The sequence below is a fragment of the Gorilla gorilla genome, chromosome 12 (assembly GCF_029281585.2).
Source record: "Gorilla gorilla gorilla isolate KB3781 chromosome 12, NHGRI_mGorGor1-v2.1_pri, whole genome shotgun sequence".
Taxonomy (NCBI): Eukaryota; Metazoa; Chordata; class Mammalia; order Primates; family Hominidae; genus Gorilla; species Gorilla gorilla.
Genome location: NC_073236.2, coordinates 94,981,549 through 95,007,376, shown reverse-complemented (window position 1 = coordinate 95,007,376; position 25,828 = coordinate 94,981,549). Strand labels below are relative to the sequence as shown.

At 43.2% G+C, this 25,828-nt stretch overlaps 1 protein-coding gene across 4 annotated transcripts in view; it reads left to right on the top strand.

The window, feature by feature from the left end:
* Nucleotides 1-25,569, top strand: part of CAMKMT (calmodulin-lysine N-methyltransferase) — a 412,109-nt gene extending 386,540 nt beyond the window's left edge. For 2 of the 4 annotated variants that reach the window (XM_019021123.4, XM_019021122.4), the window contains 3 exons: nucleotides 7,018-7,081; nucleotides 19,384-19,515; nucleotides 25,031-25,569. In XM_019021123.4, coding sequence (XP_018876668.2) covers nucleotides 7,018-7,081; nucleotides 19,384-19,515; nucleotides 25,031-25,108 — 274 coding nt within the window. In that variant the 3' untranslated portion in view covers nucleotides 25,109-25,569. The remainder of the gene's footprint in view (nucleotides 1-7,017; nucleotides 7,082-19,383; nucleotides 19,516-25,030) is intronic. The other 2 variants (XM_063695910.1, XM_055377815.2) reach the window with 1 other exon arrangement.
* The last annotated feature ends 259 nt before the right edge of the window (nucleotides 25,570-25,828 follow it).

The window sequence follows — 25,828 nt, the reverse complement described above, 5'->3', positions numbered from 1 at the left end:
TCTGAAATGCCACCCATACCCTGACCGGCCCATTGAGCTGGGTATGCAGGACAATCAGCACATCTGTGCGCCTGCAGCCCGAGACTTTGGAAAGAAATAGGGGAAAGTACATTGGCCTGTAGCAACCCACCCCGATTGCTCTCTCAGTGTTTTTGCATTTGCTATATACTCTAAATTGTTTCTTTTTTTTTTTTAGTCCTTTTTACTTACTCTAAATGATGAAAAATGTTTGATTTTTAAGCTGATTTTGTGAAAATTTTTTTCCCTCAAAATGGAAATGCTGTAGGCTCTAGAATTTGTTTTCTTTCAGATGCTGTGATCATGGACAGCTCCAAATCACAACTCACGGAAGTTTACACCTGAAAATATCTTTCGCCCAAATATAGTCAGCCCTTTCACCTGACACCTGAGAAGACTCAGTCCCAGAGAAAATACATGAATCACCCAAGATTGCTCAACTAAAGGGGTAGAGCCGAGTAAAATTAGAATACGGCATTATTCTGAGCTCTCATAAAAATCAGTTGGTAAATACTGAAAGAGGTCATTCCTTTGCTGAAGTTAAATCTAAAACAGTGTCTTTAACTCAGCACATTTCACATTGAAAATTACATAGGGGTCTTCCTTTCTGTGGCTATTGACAGAGAAAAATGTCTCCTTGTTCTCTGCACTAATTAACTTCCCTATGAGAGGAATTACAGATGCTCTGCAGTCTGCATGAAACTCTGATTCTAAGGGAGGTGATGAAAATGGTCTGGCACCTTTCCTTTGTTGGAAAATCTGTGATTCAGATCAATGGAAGAAAGCAAGTGTTGATCCACAAGTGAATTATATAGAGGTCTGTGTGTCTGTGTGTGTGTGTGCGTGGGTGCCCTTTAATGGTCAAACTAGACTGCCAATGTATTTTGATCAGTAACTGAAGGGAGAGTTAAAGTGGTATCTCTGTCCCCATCACTGACCCACTCAGCCTTTTTTAATAGATCCACTTAAGCTACTGCTGTTCTCTCAGCCCATTAAGACTTATTTAAGGGGTGAATTTTCAGGAGATTATATATCATTCCCTCTAAAACACATTGAAATTGCTCAGATGACATACTCTACAAAGTGTTATAAATTCTGCATCAGAGCTAAGTAGCAAGTGAGCTTACTTGGAATAAAAATCTATTAGAGAACTACAAAGAATTAATTTTGGGAAATTTGATTTGGAGAGATGGAGTAGACAGCATTACCTTTCAAATAAGTGTGTTTGGAATGTGTGCCATGTGTTAAGCTGTGATGTTAACATCTTTGTCACCCTGACCAACTTTAAGGAGAAATAGCACTTTATAAGGGCATGTTTGAAGCTCAGTTCTTAAGGTGCTGTTCATTTTTTTTTTCTAACAATCTTACCAGTTTTAGGATGCACAGATATAAACCGAGTGTGGTCCTTTGCTTAAATGCCGCATGTCCCAACCAGCCAGGTTTCCCGTAGGCCTGGGTAACTGACAGAGATATTTTCCTACAATCATAATCTTCTTTTAAAAATCCAGAATGCTGAATTATTAAAACTCAAGATATTGGGTCAGACGCGGTGGCTCATGCCTGTAGTCCCAGCACTTTGGGAGGCCGAGGCGGGCAGATCATGAGGTCAGGAGATCGAGACCATCCTGGCTAACACGGTGAAACCCCGTCTCTACTAAAAATAATTTTAAAAAAATTAGATGGGCATGGTGGCGGGCACCTGTAGTCCCAGCTACTTGGGAGACTGAGGCAGGAGAATGGCATGAACCCAGGAGGTGGAGCTTGCAGTGAGCCGAGATCGCTGAAGATATTATTACCTCACTAAGGAATAAAATAGAGAGTCCTGAAGAGCGAATATTTTAAAGACATACTTATAGTTTGATTCCTTTCTCATTAATTCTTAATGGTTATTAATTACTGTTTAATATGACTTAATGGCAAATTTGTGTAGCACTTAATTTACATACATTCTGTGCTCCAAGATTTGAGAATATAGTTTTAGGAAAGATAAAATCTTTCCAGGGGTAATAATCAGGTCATCATGAGTGATGGATGGAATGGGATGAGGTTCCATTCTGGACGTGGTTTCTAGCTCATCTGAGGATTCTTTTTCCATTGCTCAAAGTGACCCTCCATAGAAGAACCTTCCATGGAACCTGTGGTGACCAAAGACACTCAAGCAATGACTTTTTGGAAACTTCTTATAAGCTGCTCTCCTCAGAGGAGAAAATCATCAGATTGGAAGAGAACCTAGTCTGTTGAAACATCCTACCTGAAAGTTGATTCATCCTTGACAGTATCAGTAAAGGAGTGTGTACTACCCACTTTAGGGACATTGAAACTAACACCCTACATAAGCTCCTCGATTCCAAGGACTGTGATGATCTGCCAGTCTGTCCACAAGTAACTGCCAGTCTGTGTATGCTGTGCTGGAACTATTAATAGTAAAGCAAAATGAAGACAGAATGGAAGCTCCTTGAGAATGGGAACTTGTCTTATTCGTAGCTCATCCCCAGTGCCTAAATTTGCCCTTAGTATATAGTAGATGCTCAACAAACATTTATCAACTAACATATCTTATTAATTTGATGTCCACATAGTCATATAGGTGGGTGTTTATTGACAAGGAAACTGAGGCTTCACATGAAGTGACCTGCCCAAAGTCACACAGCAGCAACATCAAAGCCAGAGCTCTTTAAAACCCTGAACCAAGTTCCTCCCTTGTCTGAAGTATAGCTCCACGCAACAGCCCCCTCTGAGCGAGGACAGCAGCCCTCCCACTGACAGTTGATACTCACCCTTAGCTAAAAAGAATGATGCAGGGCCCTAGAGTAGGTGGTGCTTACTCTTGCTGTGTGAAGAGACAGGAGGCCAAATCAGAGGGGTCTGACCTGCAGCATTAGAAATGGGAGTAGGGGGCCTTACTTAGGCCCCTCATGGAGATGGCTGATGCACAAGGTTGCTGAGTGTTCTAGCTTAAGGTAAGGGACTCACCGTCAGAGAAGAAATTCAAGTTGTGAATGGAACAGTTTTCCATATTACTTTCCAAACAAATGCATTTGAAATGCTATTATGGGTTAAGAGGTTTCAAAAGTAGTTTTGCTGTCACTGCTTTTTTTTTCTCTCTCTCTCGAGACAAAGTGTCACTCTGTCACCCAGGCCAGAATGCAATGTCACGATCTCGGCCCACTGCAGCCTCCGCCTCCGCCTCCAAGGTTCAAGCGACCCTCCTGCCTCAGCCTCCCAAGTAGCTGGGATTACAGGCACACACCACCACGCCTGGCTAATTTTTGTATTTTTAGTAGAGTTGAGATTTCACTATGTTGGTCAGGCTGGCCTTGAACTCCTGACCTCAGATGATCCACCCACCTTGGTCTCCCAAAGTGCTGGGATTACAGGTTTGAGCCACTGTGCCCGGTCTGCTGTCCCTGCTTTTTAAAAAGACATCGTTGTCAATTTTTATTAAGTAGAAGACAGTCCTGTTATTTATTTATTGCTTTGCAAAAGACACAGCCTAGAACTGATGGCTCTAAAGCTGAAGATGTATGTCTCATACACTCCTCAAGCCATACACTATCACTATAGTGACTACCTCTACAGCATGGCTGTTCTTCCCCAGGAATCAACGTTTTCGTCTACTATGTCTTCAGCTCTTTTCCAAATGTTATGAGAGAGGCAAAGAAATGCAAAGATGAGGCCGGGCACAGTGGCTCACGCCTATAATCCCAACAATTTGGGAGACTGAGGTGGGCAGATCACCTGAGGTCAGGAGTTTGAGACCAACCTGGCCAACATGGTGAAACCCTGCCTCTACTAAAATACAAAAATTAGCTGGGCATGATGGCGCATGTCTGTAATCCCAGCTACTTGGGAGGCTGAGGCAGGAGAATCGCTTGAACCCAGGAGGTGGAGGTTGCAGTGAGTCAAGATTGTGCCACTGCACTCCAGCCTGGGCAACAGAGTGAGACTCGGTCTCAAAAAAAAAAAAAGGAAATGCTGATGCTCTCTGCCTTCAAGAAGCATAGCAGCTGAATGAGAGGACAGCTGAATGAGAGGACAGCTGAATGAGAGGACAACAATGAAATGCAGGGACCTGGGAGAACCTCCAAATTCTCTACTTCTTGTACTGAGCTTGGAAAAGGGAGAGATCACTATGGATGCAAGTAAACAGGGATGGCTTTCTCGACCAACCCCGCCTAACTCTAGTCATCTGATGACCTCCCTCTTTTGCCTAAAACAGTCAGTGCTCTCTCCGTACATTATTTCATGCTCAGGAGTAATTACAATTAGATGTGAGAGGCAGTACCGAGCAGTGGCTCAGAGCACAGACTCTGAAGCCAATATGGTACAGAGGTGAATCCCAGCCCTGCCAATTAGTAGCTGTGTGACTCCAAACCTCTCTATGCCTCCGTTTCCTTAGCTGTAAAATGTGGACAATAATAATAATGCTAACAGTAAAAACTACCTCATAGGATTGATGTGAGGATTAAATGAGCTATGAAAAGCTCTTAGAAGGTACCTGTTACCTAGTACTCAGCTCAGTGAGTATTAACTGTTTTGTTATTAAAACGTGTGTGTCTCTGCCATTTGTATTTAACATGTGTCCTTGTGCCTGGCTTACCTCCCTATTATACTGTAACCTCCGTAAGGACAGGCATAGTGCCCCCTTCTTCCTTATCTCTTTACTGCTTGTGTTAGTCCATCTTGCGCTGCTACAAAGGTACATCTGAAGCTAGGTAATTTATAAAGACATGAGATTTAATTGGCTTATGGTTCTGCAGGCTGTGCAGGAAGCAGATTGCTGGCATCTGCTTCTGGTGAAGACCTCAGGAAGTTGCCTTATGGCAGAAGGCACAGGGGAAGCAGGCAGTCACATGGTGAGAGAGAAGGAGCAATAGAGAGAAACAGGAGGTTCTTTCAACCAACCAGATCTCACGTGAGCTCATTACCACGGGGAGTTCACCAAGACAAGGATGAAGGATCCGCCCCTATGACCCAATACCTCCCACTAGGCCCCACCTCCAACATTGGGGATCACATTTCAACACAAGATTTGGAGGGGAGAAACATCCAAACAGTATCACTGCTTTTTGGTGCTGTATATACACTTTGGGCCCCATGGTTTTGGCACCCTGGATATTCCAGTACTGTTCAGATTTCAAAGATTCAGCTGTACTTTCTAAGCTCGGTTATTATGACCTCAGTTCATAGTTACTATGTTGGTGCAAAAGTAATTGCGGTTTTTGCCATTAAAGGTATGGCAAAAACCGCAATTACTTTTGCACCAACATAATATCACATCACATATCCCAATATGGGGTTCAGAAAAAAAGTCCCTATCAATAGGTATCGTTGGCAGCCTCTAGCAGCTTTGCTTTCTCTTGGCAGAGTGCTCTAGCAATGCCCAGGAGCCCTTCTGCAGAGGCTGGACAACTCCCCTGGTGTTTGGCAGCTAGCTCTGTTCTGCGTGCCTTCGGCACAATATGCTTTCACCTGTCCCCACCCTAACCCCACCCATAGAATCCTTTCCTTGGTTTTAATAAACATCCAGCTGTCTTCGTCCATTTTCTGCTGCTATAACAGAATACCACAGATTGGGTCATTGATAAAGAACAGAAATGTACTTCTCACAGTTCCGGAGGCTGGCAAATCCAAGATCAAGGCACTGGCAGGTTTGGTGTCTGGTGAGCATCTGGTCTCTTCTGCCAAGATGACACCTAGAATGCTGCATCCTCTGGAGAAGAAGAACACGTGTCCTCACATGGCAGAAGGCAGGAGGGCAAAAAGGAGCCAAACTCCCCACCTCTCAATACTGTTGCATTGGGGATTAAGTCTCCAACACATGAATTTGGGGGAAACATTCAGACCATAGCATCAGGCATGGCCAAGTTAAGTAACTTGCCACCTACTGCCAAGCAACCCAAACTCAAAGGTCTGGGACCTGCAAGTTCAGATAAGGAAACTGTCTCAAGCTTCCAAGATAATAACTGGTGAAGACAGAGTCAGACTGACCCAAGCAAAGGGGTGACAGAGCTGCATGAACAGAAATTCTCTAAAGATCAGGGATGGAAAATGAAAAATCAAAATGAACTATAAAAACATGAACCTGGGTTGGGTACAGTGGCATGTGCCTGTAATCCCACACTTTGGGAGGTTGAGGCAGGAAGACTGCTTGAGCCCAGTAGTTCAAGACCAGCCCTGGCAACAGAGTAAGACCCTGTCTCTACAAAAAAAAAAAAAAAGAACTAGCTGGGCATGGTGGTGCACAACCTTAGTCCCAGCTACTTGGGAGGCCGGGGTGGGAGGATTGCTTGAGCCCTGGCATTCGAGGCTGCAGTAACTGGATGACAGTGCAAAATCCTGTCTCAGAAAGAAAAAAAAAAAAAAGAAAAGAAAAGAAAGAAAAGAAAAAAAACAAAAAATCAATGTAGAGGCCCAGAGAGGAAAATCCAAAGTTGCCGTGGTCTCTGTGATATATTGTCTGAGCTTGTTCTTTGTTTTTGTAACTGTTCACTCCTAAGTCAAACGTTGAATCTAACCTCAGTGCTGTTTCTAGTCACTAAACTCTATTATCTCCTGAGATATATTTCATGGTTTGGGTGTCATAGGGCTGGTGGTTTGTTGTCTGAGGGCAGCCACACAGCACCCTTGGTGGGCAGAGGGCCCAGGTCTAAAGGAGACTAGGCTCTAATGACAGGAAGTTGCCAGAGTGCTTCATCTCAACCAGATGGCTACCCCAAACAGCAGTTTGGAAATTGTCCCTGTAACATTAACACGTGGCCCAGTCACGTGTGAATCCTGGCCCATTGCATGTTGACAACTTGGCTTTAGTTGGATAACACTGACCACAATATCTTCTCCCCTCCCACCCCCTCCAGTGAGACACTTGAATGGTAGGAAACAATTTCTCTTTTTTAGCGTTGGGTAAACATGTGTAATTAGCCTTGTACTTATCTCCATTAGTATCATTAGACTTGAAAACCCAGTTTAATCTGGATTCTGCTCTCTTCTCAATGTCAGCCTGTTTCTGGACCAGTACAGAGCCAGCCTTGTTGATGCAATAAAGAGATTACTCCAGCCCAGGGTAAGTATGTTTCTATTTTCTCCTGAACACTGGCTACAGAATAATTAGTCTGTGCACAAAGATGGAGAGAGTAATGGAATGGCAGGATTAATGTCATGTAATACTTTAATACTTATTATGTCCAACTTCAATTGGGTCTTCTGATCTATTAGATTCTTTCCTAATCATAACTAGGAAACTTCTTACCGTTGGCCTTCTGATAAGAAACACAGTGGGTAGTAAAATAAATGCAGCCGCTTCAAAGATAGTGTGAGATTATTTTTATCAAAGAATTTCTTGAGTCTTTTCCTTTGATAACAATATCTTCATATTAAAGTTGAAGTATGATATTGAAAGTTTTCTGTTGACTTCTGTCATTTTTAATTCCTTCAATGGCAACCTTTCTCATTGGTTATTTATTTATTGCAAAAGAATACTTTTTTCTTTTTATTTCTGTTTATATTAAAGAAAAAGGACTTCAGATGAATCTGTATATTAATAGTTCTTTGCTTTAAAAGGAAGCCATTATTTACATATTATAAACATTAGGTCACAATGAAGCCAAGCATGGCATAAAATATTGTGCACATTTTTACATTTATATATCCATTTATGCCTGTGAGTAAATTACAGAGTTTGTATCCACTCTTATTTTGTTGGACTGTTAAACTAAGCTAGGAGGTCCTGCAGCCTAAACGGAGAGTTAATATACATCTATTTAAAGTAAGAAAATGAGTTTAAAGCTCATGCATTAAAAAAAAAAAAAACCTTATAACTATGTAAGACTCTTGCTGTGCCATAGGAGTTTAAAATAGGTTAACAGTATTAATACAGTCGAAGATAGGAACGCATATTTATCTGAGAACACTGAAGTGTGTGTGTGTTTCTAAAGTATTTTTTTAAAAAGGTCCACTCTAGTCTTCTGACTCAGTGAGACTTACAGACCAATACCTTTCAACCTTTCTTTTATATCTTTTTCATAACCTTCAGTGGTTCCCAGAGCAATCTGATAATCATCCTTTGCTATACACTGTTGCTTTTTATTTTGCTATCTCTATGTAGCTCAGAAACTTAAAACAGGTGTCTTGGAGGAGTAGCCATAGCTTCGTAAGTGGTAGTCAGTCCAATTCAATTGGCCTCCTCAGTTCCCCTGTGAAATGGGCACCAGATCTTGAGGCAAGGAAGGGGCATGTTCCAAGCTATTGACGGCCACTGCATGGTTGAATAGGCCACCCAAGTTGAGGACAGAAGAAGGAATTTTGGGTGTCGGCATCCCCCCACCCCTGTCGGCCTTGGGTGATTCTTGTGGGCATTTGCAAGACTAGGATTTTCAGGGGCGGCTCAAGATTCTTGAATATGAAGGCCTCTATGAAAATGTATCATACATAAATATAATGCTTTCAAGGACTCCTGAATCTCACACTGCACAAATAGTATTTCACTCATCACCAATACCCCTTCAAAGCCCATTTGTGGCAAATACTCCATTTTGCAGCAGATTTGCATGATTTACCTAGGATCTATTGTAAATCATTCGCATGATTTACAATAGAAAAGTGCCCAAGCTATGAATAGACCTAAACGCAGATTAGACTGGAATCCAGCAGCTCTTCTGTACCCTCTAATAAACCCTGAACACACTCCCTCCATCTGAATCGTGGCCACACGGAGCAGCCCCCTCTGAGCAAGGACAGTAGTCCTCCTGCTAACAGCTGATACTCACCCTTAGCCTAGAGAAGGGTGAGGCAGGGCCCTAGGGGAGGTGGCACTTACTCCTGCTATGAGAGGAACAGGGAGGCCAAGTCAGAGGGGCTCACACTAACCTGTAGCATTAGAATGGCAGTGGGGGGGCCTCACCTAGGCCCCTCTTGGAATGGCTGATACTGAAGCCTGCCAGGTATTCTAGCCTAAAGTGTAAGGAGCCCACCATCAGAGGGGAAATCCCAGTTGTGGATGGCACATGGACTTACTGAAATTACCACCCAGGAACCTCATCCCCATCAACAGGTCTGGGGAAGTGGGCACTTGTCCTCCCTGAGCCTCCACCCAAATGGACCACCGAAGGACCATGGGGGCTTGCCAGTGAAGAGCCCAGTCGCACATCCTGTATTGATGGGCTAGGAGGCTGTCCAGAGCATGGGAGCAACCAGTAGAAAACTGGACTTTTCTTCTTAGCTCTCAGGGCTAGCTGTTTGGCTTCTGGAGGACCTCCCTCTCTGAGTATACAGTCCAAGACTAAGAAAATGGTCAAGGTTTTATTTCATTACAATTAGAGCTGGTTTTAGTGTTCTCTTGAGCCCAGACAACAACTCCATGGTTTTGTGGCCCAGAGGCTGAAGGTGTCACAAGAAGCCCACAAAGATGGCTGGGCATGGTGGCTCACACTTGTAATCCCAGCACTTTGGGAGGCCGAGGCGGGTGGATCACAAGGTCAGGAGATCGAGACCATCCTGGCTAATATGGTGAAACCCCGTCTCTACTAAAAATACAAAAAAATTAGGCGGGCGTGGTGGCAGGCGCCTGTAGTCCCAGCTACTCGGGAGGCTGAGGCAGGAGAATGGCGTGAACCCGGGAGGCGGAGCTTGCAGTGAGCCGAGATCGCATCACTGCATTCTGGCCTGGGCGACAGAGCAAGACTCTGTCTCAAAAAAAAAAAAAAAAAAAAAAAAAGAAACCCACAAAGAAACAACACAGGGGCTACATGGAGGATCCTGAGTTCTTGATGATTCAGTGCAAGATATAGCAAGTTCTCCGTGCACTTCCAGCAAATGCAAACACTGCACTTCCAGCAAATGCTTCAAGTTCATAGTGTGGCCCCGGTTTCTGAAGGTCTAGTGTAGTGGGTGGAAAGAGTCAGAAAAATCTGCATACAAACCCCAAGTCTACATTAACTACCTTGTCTCTCTGAGCCTGCATTTCCTCACGTGTCAAAAGGCAAGGCTAGTGCCCACCTTGTGGATTGGTGTGAAATATTTACATATGTATAAATCCTTGATCTGTGCCTGGCTTACAGGAGGTGCTCCTTAAGGGGAGCTGCTTCTCTTTTATTGCTGTAGAACTTATCAAGGTTAATCCACATGAGATGTTTATCCAGGGGGATGCTGGCTTGGCTGATGGGATGCCTGAGTTCCAGGCCCAGTGTGGCCCTAACAGGCTCTGGAACCGCCTCTTGCTCCGTTCTCCCCAAAGAGGGAAAATGAGGGAGTTCACCTGTGCTCTCATAGAGTTCTATCAGCTCTGAAATCCTGCATTCTCCTTGCAGAGAGAAGGTATACATGGGCTGTGGAGGCAGAAAGCTTAGGCCCAAATCTGGTCTCTGCCATTGACTGAATTAATGTCTGGAAGCCTCAGTTTCTCATCTGTAAAATGGGGAGTGAAAAAGCTGATGCACTGTAATGCACATGATTGGCCCTGAGTATCTATTCGAGGCTAGCTCTGGTTACTTTGGTAAATACAGACTATGGGGGCTTTTTTTTTTTTTTGAGATGGAGTCTCGCTCTGTCACCCAGGCTGGAGTGCAGTGGTGCAATCTCAGCTTATTGCAACTTCTGCCTCCCAGGTTCAAGCAATTCTCCTGCCTGGGCCTCCTGAGTAGCTGGGATTACAGACACGCACCACCATGCTAGCTAATTTTTCTATTTTTGGTAGAGATGGGGTTTCACCTATGTTGATCAGGCTGGTCTTAAACTCCTGACCTCGTGATCCACCCCCCCGCCCTTGGCCTCCCAAAGTGCTGGGATTACAGGCATGAGCCACCATGCCTGGCCTTATGGGGGCCTTTTTCCAAGCATTTTCCTGGAGAAATGCTGGTGGGAGGGGAAGATATGATTTTCTTGACCTGGACTTTGAGAATTTCTGCACATAATTGGCACACTGCATCTCCCCCGCACATGTATCCTGAACACCTGTAGCAGGCCCTGTACTGGTTCTGGGAGGATTGCCTACCTGGACGAAGATGACACTTTACTATAGACGGTCCCCACGGAGTGGGGGAGAGTACTCTACATTGGCAAGACAGAAGTAACTGCAAAATGAAGGTTCAAGTGTCAAGCTGTGGGAACAAATGAATTCTGCCATTTAGGGGAGTATGGTTGATTTCTACCTTGAGCAAATCAGTTGTCTGGAGTCAGAGGGTCCAGAAGCAAAGAAAGTAGATGGAGAGGGGGAGTTTCCCTGCCTTTCATTTTCTATACTGGAGCTATGAATGAAGAGAGGTCCCCAGAGAGACCTCAGCCACCAGGGTGGGCTCCTTGCTTGGCCCAGGGGTGATGTCAGATCCCAGGCTGAGTTTAGATTCTCAACCAAACAGGCACCTGTGCCTGAAAAGTCTTTACAGGAGGCCCCAAATTTTAGCAGGGAATATTTGTTACCACCTGAAATGCAGGCTTTCCTCAACCTGCTGGTCTAAAGAAACTGTAAAGATAGTTAACTCCTGTCATAACACTACAAGGGACTCTCCAGCAAACTTAATAGATGAAAACAATAGAATAGGCATGAAAAAGGAATGAAATCAGCACATTTTACCCATTCCAAGAAGCAATGTCCCCCTCAACCCCCCACTCACTTTTCCCTCTGGTGAGTGGCTTCTTGTTGCTGATGATTGATAGGGTGACTCACTGTCATTGTATTCCTTAAAAGTCCATGACAACAGCAGTGTCCAGTATCAGAGGACCCAAATGTAATTTAAAATACAGGCGCAGCAGCCTGCAAGTTGAACTTTCATCCAGAAATGACAACCAACAAATGGTATCTACTAATATTCCTCTGAAATGACTTTGGGTACAGGGAGGGGAGCCAAGCCAACCAGACAGCATGAGTTTACTCAGGACCAGAGGATAGAATATTGACAGTAATCCAGCTTGTTACCACTGCTAACCAACTGTCAAGAATTCAGAAATATCACTGTGGAATTCACTTTACCTTCTTCAGAAATTGGCCCTACCCAATCACCAGATTCCCAGAGTCTTGCCTATCTCCAAGGTGTGCTATAAATGTAAGTCATAAACTCTCATATTATAAAAGCAATTTTTTGTGGGGGGAGGACAGGGTCTCACTTGGTCACCAGGCTGAAGTACAGTGGCACCATCACTGCTCACTGAAGCCACAAACTCCTGGACTCAGGTGATCCTCCTGCCTCAGCCTCTCAAATAGCTAGGACTACAGGCATGCACCACCATGCCTGGCTAATTTTTGTATTTTTAGAGATGGGCTTTTACCATGTTGCCCAGGCTGGTCTTGAACTCCTGGGCTCAAGCGATCCTCCTCCTTGGCCTCCCAAAGTGCTGGGATGACAGGCATGAGCCACTATGCCCAGCCAAGTTCTTTTTGCTCAGATACTTTCTCATCTTTTTTTTTTAAAAAGTCTAACATCTCTGCCCACTTCCGTACAAACCTTTTTGTTTGCTTGTTTCAGAGAAATTGCCTTGTGTATGTGGGATCAGTACCGTGAACTGAAATGGTGCTGAGACACTTGGGTTCTTATCTGCTTACTGAGTCAGAGACCCAGCGACTCCTCACCAGTGCTTGGTGAGAAGTTAGCTCCTACAGTTGTAGGATTGCCCTTGACACAAGGGTTGTAGCTTATAGAGAGTCCTCAGATGGTTTTAAGACCCTCAGTGCAGGGGCCCAGCCCTGAGAAGTCCTTTTCTAATATCTACCCAGATGCTGTTCAGCACATACAGTAATGTGTGCTTAGCAGAGAATACCAAGACATGAGGTAGAATCTCTGCCCCCAAAGACGTTGCAGTCTGGTTGTGGAGATATAACATACACACAGGTAGAACTATAGCAGACTGTAAAATACAGCCCAGTGCTATTTTTATTTGTTTTGTGAATCTTTTGAATTTACGCCTTAGTATTGGACTCTGTCCTGATTCAACAAACATTTGTTGAGCAACTGCTATCTGCTTGGCACTGACGCCATTCCTATGCGCTGAGGAATGTGGGCTAGGAGAATGAATATGCACTAGGAGCACTGTGGGAATCTCATAGTTTAGCAGGACAGATGAACACATGAACTCCCAGGAATTACAGTGCAATATGGTGGGTGCCAGGAAAGAGGTACCAGGAGAAAGCACCAAGAGTGGCTGCCTGAGGAAGTTTTCCCTAGAGGCAGTGGTGTCTGACTTTGGTCTTAAATAGTAAGAAGGGCACTTTGAGTGTGTGGAGTAAGAAAAATCATGATGTGTTTTGGGATCAACAAGAAGTTTGCTCTGGCTGGAGTGTGAGAGTGTCTGTGGTTTTGAGGTTAGGGTTGGGGAAGGGCAGGAAGATGAAGTTAAAGAGTTATGAATGGCCATCGAGACCATCCTGGCTAACACAGTGAAACCCCGTCTCTACTAAAAAATACAAAACATTAGCCGGGCGTTATGGCGGGTGCCTGTAGTCTCAGCTACTCAGGAGGCTGAGGCAGGAGAATGGTGTGAACCCGGGAGGTGGAGCTTGCAGTGAGCGGAGGAGATTGCACCACTGCACTCCAGACTGGGCAACAGAGCGAGATTCCATCTCAAAAAAAAGAGTTATGAATGGCCAAGAACATTGTGATGAAGAGACCAGGCTCTACTGTGTGGGTAACGGAGAGCCACTGAAAGTTTTTGAGCAGTGGTGTGGTCAGGTGTACCTTCTAGAAAGATCACTCTGCCCATAGCATAAAGGGTAGATTGGAGTAAGGGAGAGCTTGAAAGCAATGAAGCTCCTCAGAGGTCCAATGTGGACCGATATCCACCTGGAATCATCCATTTAGGAGCTAGTGAAGACCTGAAAATGGAGAAGAGGACAATGAATGGATATTCACTGAGCGTTCCACTCAGCAAACATTTATTGAGTGCCTCTCAGATGCCAGTCACTGTGCCAGGCCCCAGGGATACAGTTAGATATGACCTAACCCTACCCTGGAGGGGCTTACAGTCTAGAGACAAGCAAGGGACAATCACCTGGTGGTGTGTGATTGGCACAACAGAGGTGTGGGCAACCCTTGGGGGCAGGGAGTGGAGGTGGCCAACTGGGGAGGAGGCACAGTAGGGAGGCCAGAGAAGTCAGCAAAGGCATCACAAGGGCAGGGAGTCTAACCTGGGTGCTGAGGGATGAGTAAGAGTAACCAGGCAGACAGAGAACTGGAGGTGAGAGAGGCATTCCACTCAAGGGGAGCATGTGCATGTTTGAACACACAGGATACATAAAAGAACAGATGGGGGATGGGATGTGATGAGGTTGGCCTGACTAGAGCCCAAGATGTGTATGAGGGAGTGGCAGGAGACCAGGCTGCGATAAAGGCATGGGGCCGGTCACGCGGGGCTTTGCCTGCCATCCCAAGAAGGTGGGACCTAAGTCAAGGTTTTCAAACCCTGTTTAAATGGCAGAATGCTTTGGTCAAAATTTTTTAGCCAGCACCCCAATTACAAAACAGATAAAAGTGATGCAGCTTTAGTTAAACTAAATGTGAGACTGGTACTTCCTCTGTCTTGGTCTTCCTCTTATCCCTCCAGGCCACCCCTGAAGCAATTCAGAACACAGTTTGAGAACCACCTGCAGTAAGTGACAGTGATGCAGGTAGGGGGGTGTGGCACTGAGAGGTCTTGAAGGGCAATGCCATGGTTCCCAAGTTTCCAGCTTTATTTTGAAAGTGACAGATACGGAAGTGCTTGGTACCTAAGAGGTACTCAGCTTGCATATCTGAGTGTATGCGTGTGTGTGTGCTGCATTTGATGGATCCTTCCCTGGGAAGGGTAGGGGTTAGCAGTCAAGAATATTGAGTTTTATTTTGGACAAAATGGATTAAAGGTATTTTGAGAATACCCACATGCAGAGATGTAGTAGGCACTTGAAAATGTAGGTGTGAGCCCTGGGCAATGGTGAAAGCTATAGTTATAGACTTGGGAGTTATTGGTCTATAAGTGATAGCTGAAGCCATGGACATCAGTACAATTGCCAAGAATTAGATGGAACGTGATGAAAAAGTAGGCAGAGCCCTGAGGACCACTGACAATTAAAAGACAGGTCAGAGAAGAGAAGCTACAAAAGGAGACAGAGAGACTGAGAGAGATGCCAGGAGAGGAAGCAAGTGAAAGCTGCATTTCAGAAACCAGGTAAAGAAAATAGGCTGGACACAGTGGCTCACATCTGTAATCCCAACACTTTGGGAGACCAAGGTGGGAGGATCGCTTGAGGCCAAGAGTTCAAGAGCAGCCTGGGCAGCATAACAAGACCTCATCTTTATAAATGACAACAAAGAAATAGAAAATCAGCATAAGCTTAAACATAGAATTGGTATTTAATAGTTTGGTTGCTAGGAAGTGAAAAAGGAACAAACTAAATGTGAGAATAGTGCTTCCTCTGTCTTGGTCTTCCTCCCCTAATGCATTTTATTGGCATAGCATATTCCTTTTAAAATAAATCTGAAGCTGGGGGGAGGGGGAAGGGATAGCATTAGGAGATATACCTAATGTTAAATGACAAGTTAATGGGTGCAGCACACCAACATGGCACATGTATACATATGTAACAAACCTGCACGTTGTGCACATGTACTCTAAAACTTAAAAGTATAATAAAAAATAAAATAATAAAATAAATCTGAAGCATACCAATTTTTTCCAGAAGTACACTCCCTTTAGTGTGTGAGTATAGATTAGTCTAGCAAAATAACAACAACTGAGCTCACAAGGTAAACAGTATCTCTGTGGTTTAGTGGAACTTCTCCCTCTCCTCTCCGGGAGTAAATGAATTCTCTTAAATTTCTGCTCATCAGTCAAAGTGTTACATTCAATTGAGTATTCATTCTGAGTTTAAAATAATTCTGCAACGGAATGCTTAGAAAGTTGTGCTTTGGCAAATTGAAAATAATTTTTCTAAAGTGATGCGCTAATTTGAAATCCATATTCCTTTTCTTGTTTTGATTTGTGCAGCTGAAACTGTAAAGCATATTCCTCTGATTGTACTGTTCCACCTGTGACGTGTTCTCTCCCCTGGGGATACTGGGGTCTTCTAAACCCATTCATTATGGGGAGGGGGAGATGCTGGCACTCAGTAGGGCTCAGTGAATGAATGGTTGGTGGGCTGTTTTCCATCCTAACTATTAATCCACATCTCAAAGGTGTCTGTATTCAATGAACTGAAAAAGAAAACAAAACTCCTAAGTAGTTAGAGATTAAAACTACTGCCCAGTCTTTCTCTTTCTCGTGGGTACAGTGTTGTGCACAGAATGCTGCTCTCTAAAACCCCATCATAGCAGCTGACTCTGTAAAAGCTTCTTGGGAAAATCTTTTCAAAGGAATAAGCAATAGAACATGGCTTTTGAATCCCCAAAGACTCAAATTCTTTAGATTACTCAACTTCTGGATTTAGTTTATTGTCTCATCAAATATTGACTGAGTGCTTACTATGTGCTAGGCACTGAGAAAACGTAGTGAATAAAACATTACAAGATCCTGTTGTCATGGAGTATGCATTCCAGCCAGAGAAGACAGGGCAATAACAAACAAGGATACAATGTGTGTCCCTGGTGGTAAGTGCTAAGAACAAAAATAAGCCCGGCGAGGGACTGGAGAGTGATGGGGCAGGGGCTGCGTTCTGAACAGGGTGGCTAAGGAAGGACAGGTAAACTGAGAGCTGAAGGAGGAAAGGGATGTTTAGGCAGAGAGTGCTGTCACATGCTTAGCTGCTGTCCCTTACAGCTTACCCCAACCAGGGCATGTGGAGATGCATTGCTTTGTCAATGCAAGGATCAGCCCAACCTAGAAACCTGTAGCCTTGTGAACATGATGATATGCAGCTTAGATAATAGCTGTTAAAAACCAACTCTTCAAGTGTTACTGTGAGACAATTTTTTGCAGGTGACTTTTAAATAAAACAGCTTCCATTATTCAAAAATCCAGAATGGCAACCAGCTCTTAGAAATGACTAAAATGACCTACCAGCATTCCCTGTTGTTTTTTTTTTTTCTAATGGAGACTTTTGCTGTCCTGCTGAGACCATGTATTGTATCTAGTTTCACATAAAAATGAATTTTTGCTGCTAAGTTTGAAAACTGCCTGAAAATAGCAATTAATATTGAAAAAGCTGACAGAACCTTAAGTGTAGTGGCATGATTGGTGCTGCTATAATTATGTGCCTGAGTGTGTACAGGCTGATGTAAACACAGTATGAAAACACACTTGATGCTCAGGACAGTGTAGCCACGTATTTTCTTACAGGTAAGTGAGGGCGAAGGGGAGAGGGAGAGAGAGAGAATTGATAGCATTTTTAGAGCACTGTTAGGTGGTGTAGATCTTTCTAATCTTACATCAGTATAATCTTTCTAATTATTTTCACATTCTGCATTTGATCCTCACAATTTGTGGGGGGGGGGAAAGGCAGGGCAGGCTTTGTTCTTCCCATTTAATGGATGAGAAAACTCAGTGGATCAGTGAGGATGGGTTAAGGTTCTTATCGACAAAATGGAGATATTGGACTACATTATTTCCAAGCTTCCCTCTAACTCAAAAGTTCTATGATTATTTTCTGATTGTCCTGAGGTGACACAGCTGTTTAATGGTGGAGACTCCCCTTAAGTCCAGAGTCCTTTCTGCCACAGTTCCTCCTTATGTTCTTCAAATCCTTCACTGTATGTTTAACCATCTGTAAAATGCAATGTCTACTGTACAGGTTGTTGAGAAGATCGCTGAGGAGATTAAAGGAGGATTCGTGAAGCACCTAGCACAGTGGTAGCTATCATTATCATTGTCATCACTGTTACTAATAAGGAGACATGTAGAGTAGTGGAGAGAGCATCAGTGCTGGGGCTTCTGATCATTCACTGACAGGGTTGATAATACCTACAACATAGGGTGGTTTAAAGACTAAAGGAGGGTTGGGCACGGTGGCTCATGCCTGTAATCCCAGCACTTTGGGAGGCCAAGGTGGGAGGACCACCTGAGGTCAGGAGTTTGAGACCAACCTGGTCAACATGGCGAAACCCCATCTCGACTAAAAATACAAAAAAAAAATTAGCCAGGCGTGGTGGACTGTGCCACCTACTCAGGAGGCTGAGGCAAGAGAATCGCTTGAACCCAGGAGGCAGAGGTTCCAGTGAACCGAGATCGCACCACTGCACTCCAGCCTGGGTGACAGAGTGGGACTCTGTCTCAAAAAAAAATGTCTAAAGGAGATGATGTTTATATGAATGCCTAGCCCAGTGTCTGACTACACTATACCTACAACATAGAGTGGCTTAAAGACTAAAGGAGAGGATATTCATATGAATGCCTAGCACAGTGTCTGACTACCAGGTGCTCAAGAACTGGCTGGCTGGTGTGAATGATAAACCACCCTTCATAAGAAACTCAGATATATTTTCATGATTCCCTCAAAACCTAAAGAGGCATTTCACAGAGGTGAAGTGTAACCTTGAGAGTAACAGAAGCATATAACCGTCTTTATTTAAAAAAAAAAAAAAAAAAAAGAAGATTCTGAACTTTGGCCATTCTGTACACATCTGAGAGGGAGGAAAAATCCGCATGCATCCAATAGTTAGCAAATGGTCATTGTGAAGTTTCATGTCAGATGGTCTTCTGAAATCCAGTACATACTTTATTCAGTTCCTCCCATTCTCCCCACTGCAACGATCACATAAGATTGTGTGGATTATTTAGAAAAGCCTGTTTACCCTCATTATACCACTTTCTTTGAAAAGCAATCATGTGAATACTATGAGGAACTGCTTTGCTATAGTGATGACCATCATGAGGGATTCAATAAAGTTGGAAACCAAGATCCTGGAGCCTGTATCTGACAGCGTGGTCACAGAAAAGGCTAGGGCAGGACTGAAATATGAAAACTCTCCAAGAGGAATTGTGGTTACTTGTCTCTATGAAGGATTTCTTGGTACTGAATTTTCAGGGCGCAAAAAACTAACAGATGTAAGCATCTGTTGTCACATGCCCCAGGACTGTGTTGGGGAAGTGTTGGCAGGTGCTAAGGAGTCACAAGGTGAATGGCACTTCCCTGGACCAGTTACTCTAAAATCTAGTCAATGGCTTAACCCACTGGACCTGAGACAATGCATATTGTTCAGAACACCAGCTTTCAACCACATTTTGTTTTTTATAAGTATTATTTGAAAAAGATAAAACACAGCAACTGGCCATTTGGATGTGAAATCGATTCTTATATGGTATACATCTCTCCTGGAAATTATTCTCACTGTGAATGTCCATCCTGCATAGACATCTCAAGAACAATTGAGTTTTTCTGCTTGAGAGCAATACATTACATGCTTTGACCAATGTCTGTTATGTTTGGTTACCTTCCAGTTTTAAAATGTGTGAATTTCCTTTTTACTGTTCTAGGGGAAAGCAATGGTATTTGCCCCACGCCGAGGGAATACTTTAAACCAATTTTGCAATCTAGCTGAAAAAGCTGGTTTCTGTATCCAAAGACATGAAAATTATGATGAACACATTTCATACTTCCACTCCAAGGTTAGTTTTCTGCTTGTGTTAGATAACACTTTAATCCGCATTGCATTTTGAAGAGATCATGGTCTTTTTGGCAGGTAACCTAAATATTTGATTAAAGTACTCCTTAGGTGTGTTGCTTCTGAACAGCTATTTGTATCTGATTATTTTGTGTGGTAAAGCCATCTTTTATCTTTGCATGTCTAGAAGGATTTTACAGAAACCATTCCTGTTTACTCTTTTCTCTGAAACAAACTAATCTTTTCATTCATAATAGACTAATTTGTAGGATGTAAGGGGAGGTGGCATAGAATGAATAACATGCATTTATATTTTAATGAAAAACCTTCAGCTTTTAAGTAGGTTAAATGCTTAGCCACACTGAAATAAATAAAAGGTGAATGTCTAATTGTATCATGTTGGACTGTAAATCTTTATCTCTGCTTGGTTTATAGCTGGGTCAGTTGGCAGTTTGAGACTGTTAAATCTCATACAGAATTTCACAGTTGTGGGGTTATATGTCAGATGGAGGCACTACAAGATTTAGGTCAAAAGCACTTATCTGAGAGTGATTTCTAAGCCTGCTTACATAAAGCAATGTTATCAGCCTTTTTATTATTTATAGGTATAGACCAATATAGGACACTGAGAGGCGAGTGTTTCACTGAAAACTTTTTAGGATTCTCACGTTTGCTAGTAGTACATGTCACAGTGACTAGTATAACATGTATTATTTCAGTAATTTTGTGCCTTACAGAAATCTCCCTTCACTGAGCTAGTCTGACCTTGGCAAGAGACTTTAACTTGTCATGATTTCACAAGTTGTAACTGCAGAAAAATAAAGGCCCGAGCTTAATTTTCTCCTGGGACAATGTGAACAGCATCCTTTATTACCCAGGACTATAATATACTGTAGAAGTGTGTTGGCTTTTGGAAAAATATATGCAAAATTAATCTGATCTTCCAAGCAAGAGAAAGAAATTCTCACTTTCTGAAAATGAATTTATTTATTTGAATCTTTAAGGTTCCATTTAGCCTCTGGGGGGAAAATGGTGCTCTGTGAACTGAAAGAGTTAAATTACATCCTCTCACTGGTGGAGTCAGGCCCATTGCTCACAATCAGAAAATAAAAACAGGATGGTATGTGATTCAGATCTTACCAGCCTCTCTAGAATGATGTTTTCCCCTTTTCAATCCCTCCCCCTAAAAAAAAGCGGGTCTTTACCTGGTAGGAAAAGGGTCCCTCCTGGCTCCCTGGACTCCTCCACCCAAAGGAATAATGTGGCTTTCTCTCCAGGGTCGGGCTGGAACTACAAGGATCAGCTGACAGCTGCTTCAATGTCGTGCCATTCACTTTCCCCCTAGAACAACAAATGCTTTTAGTTTCCCAGTGACAGCTCAGGAGAGCAAAGGCTTGGGTTTCTCCACCAGCAAAGATGTTCAGCATTGTGCCTGATACCCTCTGTCTCCTCCCTGAAAGATCTGAGGAGTGTTGGGACATGCCAGGCACGCCCACCTCTCCTTTATCTGGAACTTTAGAGTGTTAGCGCCTGGTGGCCAGCACACCTCCTCTTTTTATTTCCAACGTTGTACACTACCCTGCTAAGTGAAGCACATAAATAAGTGGCCTTATTTTTTCTCTGGTCATAATTGCTGAAAAGTCAAATTCACAGTTTTCTGACATTGGTACATTGGACTAAGAAATAGTTCTCTTCATTGTTGGGGGTGGGGAGAGTGTAGAACCCTAGGAGAATATTCTGCAGAGTTGGCACAACCTGGATAAAAGGTATAAACGGGCGCCCATGATATATATATATATATATATATATATATATATATATATATATATATATTTTTTTTTTTTTTTTTTTTTTTTTTTTTTTAATAATGAGAGCTATTTCAGCTGGTGTGGGGTTCTGCTTCTAGCAAAAGAATGCCTCTGGTCCCTCCTGTACCTGCCCCAGCAGCGGGGTACTGTGTGCTGACCGGGCTGGCACGTGCAGTTGTGCTCCTTTGCAGGAGAAGGAGCTCGCCCAGAGGCCGGAGCAGTGAGCCGGGGGCCACGCTGGAGGGAGCGGGCAGCGCCGCTGCTCCTCGCCCATCCCCATGCCCTGCAGCAGGGCGCGAAGGCGGAGGCCCAAGGCAGCACCCCTGCCCCCTCCAGCCCTAGCCCGCCCGCCCGGGGCTCTGGGACGCGGCCGCCGGGAGCCTCCACCCTGGCGGCTTTTGTTGGCCGCGTGCTAATAGCCAGGGCTTAAAAGTTTTCCATCTTGAGCGGCAATCAGCTTTCTTCCTCTCCATCTCTGGCCAAAGCCCCCTCGTCCCTGGGACGCGCTGCTCCCCAATGGAGGAGCGGCGTTTTCCTTCAGGCTGCGTGTTATCCTCTTAGCCCTACTGTGTTGGAATAGAGCGTAACCAGCTGGAGGACTGTAAGACGCCTGATAATGCCGCTCTTTTCCGCTGTCCCGTCTTAATCTTGTTACACAAATGGTCGTGAAGAGATTCATGAATTTTAATTTTGCCCTCTGCATTAGTGCCTCGCGTCACTCATACACAGCTGCCTTCGAAGCCGAGTTTTTCACCCCTCCTCTTACAACAGGCGAAAAAATTAGTTACTTGGCAGTAGTGCAAGGTAAAAAAAAAAAAAATCTACAGATTTAGGCAACCACCCATGAAGCTGATTAACAGTCAGTGATCAGGAGGAACAGCTTTGCCTCTTAAACTTTTCACCTCTCATTGTTAACTGTGAAATTTTATTTCCGTTAAAAAGCAAGCCTGTAATCAAAACGGTGCCATTCCGCACTTTTCTGCCAGTGCTTTTGTTAAACTGTGCCCACACCATGCAGCCAATGTGCTCAGGAACCAGGCAGCCAAAGGTGTAGTATGTTTTAAAAATATTGCTTTTCAGTCCATCCTTGCAAGGGGAGAAAAATAAAACACTTCCCTCTCCTCCCCAGCCTTTTGGTCTCCTCAAGGCTGAGAATCAAATTCATTGCCCTCGTAGTGTGGTTCAAAACCTTTCGGATAGTAAGATAGCAAATCGTTTTGTAAGGTAGAGAGATGTGACTTCGAGATTACAGCTGGCTTGATGCTAGTTGGTAAAAATACTCTCATTCATGCAAATGTTCTTTGAAATATAATTTTACATGCCGTGGGTTTTTTTTTTATAAACTTTCGCAAAACCACCCTGAAGTGTTTATTTTTCTGTATTTTTGTACATAGCTCTGAAAATAGGCTTGGGCTGGACTGTGAAGTCAGTACATTGTGTTAAAAACACGGCCATATTGCACTTCTGCTTATCTATTCAAAATGCCACATTACAAGTGGCTGGTGCTTATAATCTGTGTGGTGTGCTGTTGATAATTGTGGATACTGTAAAGGGTAAACAGTCTGAACTCCACTCCTGCTGCTGCTGTTCACGCCGTAGTAAGGCTGAGCGTGTTACATCCGATTATGAAGTAAAGCATAATGCTACTAATAGCAGCTATATAATTTAGTTTAGTCCTCAAAGACCCTGTTTTCACCTATGAAATTGGAAAATTGTTTTATTCATGATTTGCTTTTTCTTCATTTTCTTTCAAGGTACCTTTTGATATTTGTTAAAATTGTAATTATTAATTGGGCAAGGAAGTACAGCCTGGGTAAATGGAATTATTCTTAAAACTCATAACATTCCCCCATCGAAGCAAGTATTGGCTAAGAGCTTTGTGTGTGTTCAAGTACCCTCACATAACAGACTTGCTTGATTCAGAAATGATCCAGGGCTGGGTTATAGTGTTGCCTTTGAGGGTTGTCAGCTCTTCCCCATTGTGGAAAGGTCTCACAGGCAAGACGGGGCTGGCCTCTGGCCCCTTTCAGCAACGAAGCCTCCACTTTGGCCTCCAGAGGTCAGCATAGAATCCAAGTTAAAAGTGATTTCTAACCCATATTTACAGAAGAATTATTTATCCCACATATTACCTCAGGGACTTTATAAAGAGCTCATTTGAGTCTCTGTATATTAGTGCATTGTGAGTGAGTAGGTCAGCTGACTGCCACTGAGTAATCAACTTTCCCTTATCCCCAATCCCCAAGGAAAGAATTGAGCTAGCTTGGTCCTCTCTTCCCTCTATAAAATACTTCAGTGAGCTCCCTCTATCACTAGGGCAACTGGCAACAAAAGTATTTACAGTGGTAAGTCCCGGTCAGTGGGTATGGACTGGGAAGTTGGTGAAGCCATTTTCTCAGCATTTTCTAAAATTAGACTAAATAGTAAGGTTGGAGGACCTGTGTTTAGGCTTAACACTCTCGCTACTTTGGTAGCAGCAAAAATCCACAAGGATCTTCCTAAATAGACAACAAATCATCTGTACACAGAACAAACTCTGTCTAAGAAAACAGAATGAAGTCACCTCAGTGACTGTACCACCATCAGTTCTTGGGAAAGTGGATTGGAAAGTGGATTAGAAATTAAAGGCTGAATTAGCTTTATGTTCCCCAGCGGAAAAGGGGAAGTGGGCTCATGACTCCTGTCCTTACTAGTGACAGCATGTCCATGTCATGGTTTGGGAATATGATTTAGAAGGAACATGCACTTCGAAAAGATTCAAGTTAACATGCCCCAGAGGGACCAACCTGGGAGAGTGTGATGTTGAGGCCATTCACTTTGCTTTAGGGTGGGTGGGGTGGGTGGTGTTTGACTAATTTAAACAATAAAGGAATTGACTCCATGTATAATTTAAAGAAATATTTATTTTTTTATTCTTATAATCTAAAAAGAAATTAACAATTGGCTCATAAATTCCAACTTCAAAAATATTAATTTTGTCTTTATAAATAGCAAATTTTTATTTGCTAGAATAAATATAAATATAACTTTAAAACTATTCCAGCCGAATGAAGAAAAAGTGTACTTCATATGTGAGAAACCTAACTGGATTTTAAAATCTTATCACAGAAAGATCCTCAGAACTTCCCTGCACAGTATGAACAGGAATGTTGCTAGTCTAATTGTTGGAGTATGTTCCCCTCCTCAGAGAAAAGAAGTTTTGAGTGACTTATTATTAATGTTAAAACCCCTAAGAAGCACCTGGAGAGCCTTTGCAGTGTCTTGGGCTCCACAAGCCTTTCCCTGTGCCCAGATGTTGCCACGGACTCCAAGCAGTGATCTGAAATGCCCGCCTGCCTGAATAGTGTGGCATTGGTCAGAGGCAGAGGGTACAGAGAGCAGAAACTTCTATGTCAAATGCCCAGTCAGGTGATGATGAATGAGCCCCAGCTCTGCCTTCTGTCAAGTGCCTCACAGTTTATAGAGGTCAAAGTGCAGTTTGGGTATTTATGAAAAAAACCCTACCCACCCCCACCAAAAACAATCCCCATGTTAATGTATAGAATTGTCACATTAGTGCCACTGAGAACTACTTTGAGTTGCTTTTCTGTGATTTATTTTTCCAGAACTATATATTTTGGTGTAAAAGTCATCATGATACTCAACATTAATATTGACTGGTAAAGATCCCTAATTGGAGTCCCCTTACCTTTTTCTTTCTATTGTTTTCAGTTGAAAAAGGAAAACCCGGACATATATGAAGAAAACCTTCATTACCCGCTTCTGCTTATTTTAACCAAACATGGATAGAAGATTAAGCTTCTCAAAGACGAAGAAAAATATCAAGTGCACAGGGAATATTTTTACAAAAACAGAAATCTGTAAGGGGTATAATCGCCTGCCTGTGCCCTTTGCAGCATTTCACGTGTGGGCTATGGTCTCCACCTGTCCTCACCCACGTTATTCCCCAGCTGCCCTCTCCAGCTCCCTCCCCACCTCTTTTTACACTCTGCTTGTTGCTCTTCCTGCCCTAAACCTTTGTTTGTCTTTAAATATGTATAAGCTGCCTGTCTGTGACTTGAATTTGACTGGTGAACAAACGAAATATTTTTCCCTGTAATTGAGACAGAATTTCTTTTGATGATACCCATCCCTCCTTTTTTTTTTTTTGGTCTTTGTTCTGTTTTGGTGGTGGTAGTTTTTAATCAGTAAACCCAGCAAATATCATGATTCTTTCCTGGTTAAAAAAATAAATAAAGCGTATCTTTTTATCTCTCTCCAATTAATTGTATTAAATCCGCCATCCCTTTCTCTGTCCCTCTCTCTCCTTCTTTTTTTCCTTTTAAACAGTATGTTTTTTTCCCTATAGATGTATAAGAAATGACTACATCAGCCCAAAGCCTCATAAACTGACCGTTTGTCCTCTGGACACAATAGCGTGGCCAGCCCTCTGCTCCTCCTCCCCAATTATGTGTGATTAGTCTCAGTGTGCTGTGTCAAGGAGGGGGAGTGTGCTGAGTGCTTATTATC